The sequence below is a fragment of the Papilio xuthus genome, unplaced genomic scaffold, assembly GCF_000836235.2.
Source record: "Papilio xuthus unplaced genomic scaffold, Pxut_1.1 DF825946.1, whole genome shotgun sequence".
In the NCBI taxonomy this organism is placed as follows: Eukaryota; Metazoa; Arthropoda; class Insecta; order Lepidoptera; family Papilionidae; genus Papilio; species Papilio xuthus.
In genome coordinates this window covers 831497-837747 of record NW_013532703.1, presented here as the reverse complement: position 1 = coordinate 837747, position 6251 = coordinate 831497, and the positions used below count along the sequence as shown (strand labels likewise).

At 33.0% G+C, this 6251-nt stretch overlaps 1 protein-coding gene across 1 annotated transcript in view; it reads left to right on the top strand.

Annotated features, from left to right (window-relative positions):
* LOC106123792 (uncharacterized) overlaps positions 1-700 on the top strand; it is a 9550-nt gene extending 8850 nt beyond the window's left edge. The window contains exon 9 of the mRNA XM_013320198.1: positions 687-700. Coding sequence (XP_013175652.1) covers positions 687-700 — 14 coding nt within the window. The remainder of the gene's footprint in view (positions 1-686) is intronic.
* Positions 701-6251: the final 5551 nt, after the last annotated feature.

The following is a 6251-nucleotide window of genomic DNA, read 5'->3' as shown; positions in this document are numbered from 1 at the left end:
AAAAGAGTCAATTACTGGGACTTTAACCTCTTCATCATAAAAACAGATTTCCAACAATGCATACAAATCTAGACAATAAATACAAATAATTATATTCAAATATTCCTTTTTTCGATTCAATTGAAAAAAAAGTATTGAAAAATTTATGATTTTCTACAAAGTCTCTTTTACAACTGATGGATATCCAGACAAAGAGTATCCGCTTTTATATACATACAAAAAGTAATCTGTGACGGCAGGGCTGCGAAAAGCGCTTTCAAAAGCTATATCTCATAATTTTCAGCGCATTCATATTCTGTTGGAAGCACTGAGTGATTACTACAACAAACCGAACGGTGACGACGGAGAAAAAAAGCAGACAAAGCGCTGCTTGTTTAGCTTTGGGCGGTGGAAAGCGCTTTAAATGTGCGTGACAAATTAAAACATCGTATCGTACCATATAAGGATAACAAAAGAAACTTATCCGTGCTGTATCGTGGGTACTACCTATAACGGTAGCATTTACCCTAACTCTGTAGTATTTAGTCTTACTAATATTATAAATGCAAAAGTTTAGATGGATGTTTGTTAGAAGGTATCTCCGGAAAGGCTCAACAGATCTTGATGAAATTTGGCATACATATAGAACACAGTCTGGAAGAACACATTGGCTACTTATTAAGTATTTTTTTATATTTGTGCAACAGCTAGTACTTGGTGAATATGTTAGTTAATGTTATGAAATAGACGCCTACAGCTATAACACATTTATATTAAAATAACCATTTTTTTTACATATATTATAAAGTGGTAAACGAACTATTGAATAGCCTGAGTTACTTCTTGCTTCCTTACCAATTCATAATATAAAAAACTGAATATTATTTTACATAAAAGTAATTTTAATCAGTAAAATACAGACGCAAATTGAGCTAATTGTCCATAAAATTGAATAAAAGGCTAATATATTAAATATTGTTTAATTTAATTCAAATGTTATTAAAGAAATTGTGTAAACCGCGAGCTCACCTCAGCGAGAATAATTCTATGAACAAAGAGCATTATAATTCTTGAGACGCTGCGTGGGGTGGGCGCGCCGCTTGTGGACGCCGCGCGGAATAATATCTTAATCCAATCGCGAACAGATGTTTAAATTCGAATCTCATTATATTAGTAGGGTAACGGGCTTAGATTTTGTACAGCTAAACATTTATTATGTTTTAATTGTTCGATCGGATTGTATCGAAGAGAATGCCTTGAAGACATTTTTATATACACATATAAAAATAAAGATGGAGAAAAATTATAATTTTAAATTGAAAGAAACTTAGAATTAAATCTGTGAATATCACCAACTTATGCATAATCTGAATATGCAGTTTTTTTGAATAACTCTTCGTTTAAAAGTCGTCAATTAAAAATTTTAGTAACATTAATTAATTTATCTTATTTAAATCGCTGTCTATATTTGGTGCATTTACCCTATAACGAAAAGACAAAATGATTTCCTTTTGAATGCAGTAAACAAAAGATAAGTAACTCCTTCAGTATACAAATTATTTTGGAACATTTCATGCAAAATACAATCAATCTAAACAAAACTTTTATAAAAAAAACCATTAACTAAATAAAAAATAAAAATTTGTAGTGATAGTGGTACAAATGTATTTCAATTAATGCAACATTTTAGCGTCATTGTAACTGGCCGGTTTTTCACAAAACAAACGGGGATAAAACCGCTTGTGGAAATCGCCCGTATTTGCGATAGTGATGTGACACATTATTTATATTCGCTTCACAATCGCAGACTGACGCTAAATGGAATTTAAAAGCTTCGAGAACAGTTCGCAGCGATGCTTTTTTGGATGGCATTATGCAATATGTGCTCAATAGTAACAATTGATTTTAAACTCTTAAATCAATCTTTGTTGTCGTTGATGGGATATTGCTTATATTAAACCTCTGAAATATTATATTTTATTTTAGAATTTAGGCCTTTCAAGCCATTTACCATATTATTGAAAACAAAGTTACAATTTTACCTATTATTAAAATAATATTGTGCTTTGTGGTTGTTGATATCCTTGTTCCAATATTGCATAACACCGTCCAGTGGTTGTTGGGCCCCGCACAATTAGAGCGTGACTGTACCGGTGGTGTCGGCGGTGGAGGGGGGAGATAGATTTGTAAAACATATCAGCCCCCTTCTGTGCCCGCTCTGACGCGACAAAATACACGAGATGTAAGTAGAGTGAAATCAATAAAAAAATTTAATGTACATAAAACAAGTATATTACCGATAGGTAATATAGATATAGATATAGCTTGCTAATATTATAAATGCAAATGTTTGGACGAATCAATGGTTGTTTGTTAGAAGGTGTCATCAGAGCGATTTCGTAAATCTCATAGATATTTGGCATAATGTAGGACGTAGTGTGGAATCACACATATGCTACTAATTAAGTATTTTATTTTATCCTGCCTGTATTTATAGACTAAACGTGTGAACAATATTGACATCAGATTTGATTCCCTTAGAGTCCGATCATCTTTCAAGGCCACATCCTCTTCCATTCCTTATAAGGGAACCACGTAAATTATTTGCTACATACCAAAAACATCTTTACAAATAAAACCCTTTTAATTCACAGTACATAAAAAACAATAAGTAAAGTATAGTCTATGGTATAGCTCAGAGATTGGGCTTCGTCCTGGGCTAATTAAGACCGCCGAACACTTTACCTTTGTCCTCGACCACGGCGTGGATCAGAAAAATAAATATGAAAAAGAAATATTTCCCTATCCATCATAATGGTGCTCGGCAATTTTCAAAATGGCCGCGGATAAAGACGAAAAAACAAAAGACGATCACTTTTAAATGAAACAAACAGACGCTGAAACTTGACAGAAAATATATCGCGTTTTATGAAATACTATTATAGCTAAAAAAAACACAATTAGTAGCCTATGTGTTCTATATGTATGGCAAATTTCATCGAGATCCGTGCAGCCGTTCTGGAGATATCTTCAGGCAAACATCAATCCATCCATATAAACATTCACATTTATAAAATTAGCAAGATGTAAGAATGGAGAGGCCGAGATTAATAAGAAAGGTTGTAATAAACAAAATTGATCCTTTTAATTAAATGAAAGTATCAATTTTATTTATTCTTTTATTACAAGACATTTTGGTGTTTCGTTAAAACATGGTATTTAACCTTTTTACAACGTTTTTTTGCGGTTACGATGTTTAGTAACGCGAGTTTTTCAACTTAAAGCTCCCGTATAAGGTCCTATAACAATAAAGAGCTTTTATTGAACATGTTGAGTAAATCCAGGATATGTAGCGAAGCGTGTAAGCCGCGGTGTAAACAATTCTATAACGTTCGTATCGTTACGTATTCTGATCTTGATATAGTATGCTTTATGCTTTTTGGCTCATTTTAATTGATAATTATTATTGAATCCGATTTTTCCACTATGAAGATTAACTTGTCAAAATAAAATAAATCTTTAGTTTACTGTAAAATTATTAGCTAGACGTTGCAGATAGTTTTTTTTATTTGCAGACCATTTTCAGTTTGGTCAAATTACATTTATAAAAATTGTTGTAATATGTAGGTAGTTTATTTTTATTTTTTTGTAGCATAAATAATTTCGTTAAATGAATTGTCTTTTACTATTGCTATTAAAAATAAATTAGAATGGATGAAAAGATAAAAAATATCCGAAATTATGAATCCCTATCATTGCATTTGCATGCCAATATTTGTTACCCGTACTATAGATACATAAAAAGGCCACAATCGTAAAAACGCCATGTTGTCTCTATCACCTATCGATACATCGACATATTAGCGATTGGACAAGTCATAAGCTGAAGCGTTTTGAGCCTACTATTATAGGAAAATTGAAAAAATATTTTTTAAAAATAGTTCTTATTTCTATGCATCTTCCCAATCATCTTAATTTGCTACAAACAATAAAAAATATTAAAAAAAAAACTTATATTTAAGAAAAAAGTATTTACCTTGTACCATGTTTATCGTAAGGTAATACGGATAGTATTGGGCCCCTTGGCATTTCGACCTTTAGGGTAAACCAGCCAGTTTACGACACGTCCGTAACGGTTGGATTCTATACTGATCCGGCTAGAAGGACCAATATCGGTTCGCGGGTGATTCCATCTCTGCTCCGGTAATTGAAACGGAAAGGTATATCCCATTTTACTTTCTATTAGATAAGGTGTTAACCCGTTGTTATCCCATGTTATTTAGTTTTATACCAAAATGAGATCTTAAAAGGCTTTCAATAAAAGAGTTTATGTAACCTTAATGATAATGAATCTTGTTGAAGCTTTTCTTTTTATTTGGAAATTATATTTATTTTGTTAAAAAAAAACTTATGAATTTCTTGGGTTTTTGTTATTTTGTGGACTGAATATTATACCTATCTGAATATAGGTGCCCACGATACAGGCATTGCCTAATGTGGGCATCACTAGTTTACCCAAATTAACCATAAATGGTAACTTAAGTTTAATTTAATTGCTCAGTTATGTGCAATTTTTATGTTAGTTATTGTTTCTTGGTTTAATCTTTATTATCTATAATAAAAACTTTTCTTTCTTCTTTCTTTCATTTCAACTGACATAGTCAATCATAAAATGACATGAGATAAGGAGACATAAAAAGGGATAACAATATGTTTGTACCAGATCTATCTGTAGCAAAGATTTACAGTCACGCTGGCAGGAGCTCCATGGTAATCTTCTTGTAATCCTGATTCATTAAGTAAAGAAGTTCTGAATTCTGTCTTTGTCATCGCCAAACAGGTTAAACGATCCAGTTTCGGTCCAGTGAATTCAAGGAGTGTGACCCGTCTGAATGGTCGTGAGTCGTTAGGTGGCCCCGACAGCCGCGACGTATCCCGAATATAAATGTAAATGCACCAACACGACGCCCTGATAAATAAAGAAGAAGGTTAAACGGCCGAGGTGAGCCGTGTAAACATCGTTATTATAGGGTTGTCGCTACATTGGTAGTATTTTGTTTACAAGTCATCTTTTAAACTCATAATAAATATGAATATCATATGTAACTCATCTTTTAGTCAGCTATTTCTTAACTGTGGCACGGTACCAAAAAAGGGCTTAATTTATCTGATTTTCTTCTGATGAATGAAATGACTTGAAACGCGCCCCTTTCTACTCCTACTTTATTAATTCTCGCCTAGGAAAATAGTGTATTTTGTAATTATCCTTGTCTTATACTGACCAGTTTAGGATTGATTATGAAGATAAATGTTGATTTGTTAAAATATTTTAATTATAAACTATAAGTGACAACCCTAGGAGCTAATACGTGAGTGACAGACAGTCATAAATTACAAACGTCGCATGATCTGGCCTCGCAGCGCCGCGCACCAAGGGTCGGTAGAAGATTCGATTCCAACACAGTTTATTGCCGCCACCTATGTTATGTTGTAGGAACATACAAACATACATAAGTAATTTTACCCCTTTTGCTAGTTTTGGGAATACACTATTTTGATATTAAAAAATAAAAATATTGCCATAATTTCGAGACTATGACTACTAGACTATGTTATGGACTCTATTACTTAGTAATTAATCTATCTCCTGAATTATTAATTAATAATTGTTTGTCGGGCTGGAATTAAAAAATCAGAATACAAGATTTTCCCATAGACCTGAACAGTCTAATTTACCTGAGAAAAAAGTTGTATTTGACCTTAAACATTTTTATACACATTTTATACTAAATTACGGGACCAAGAGTCAGTAAAACTGGAGTGATAAAAAACGGGTTTATTCTATTAGCCGGGGTTAGACGAATGAAATACGTACGACACATGTAAACAAGTTTATGAGGACAGAGTGTCCCGGGGGACGGAAACAGGTGAGTCTACCCTAGTCTATACGATATTGACGAGACAAGATACGTATGGGTATGGATTTTACTAATTCTTTTGGGGTTTAAAATGTTTATATTGTACAAGGAGTATTGGAGCATCAGTGGCTCAGTGGTCAAGCACTTGACTTGCAATCTGCGGGTATTATGTTCGAATCCCGCCATGTACCAATGTGTTTTTCGATTTCCGATTTACATATGTATATTTATCCGACGTTATGGTGAAGGAATACATCGTGATGCAACCTGCACCTGCTACGCTTCTTTTTACTAATTTACAGAATTTTTCTTACTTAAAAATACAGTGACTTACCGTGACTTTTCAACACAAAA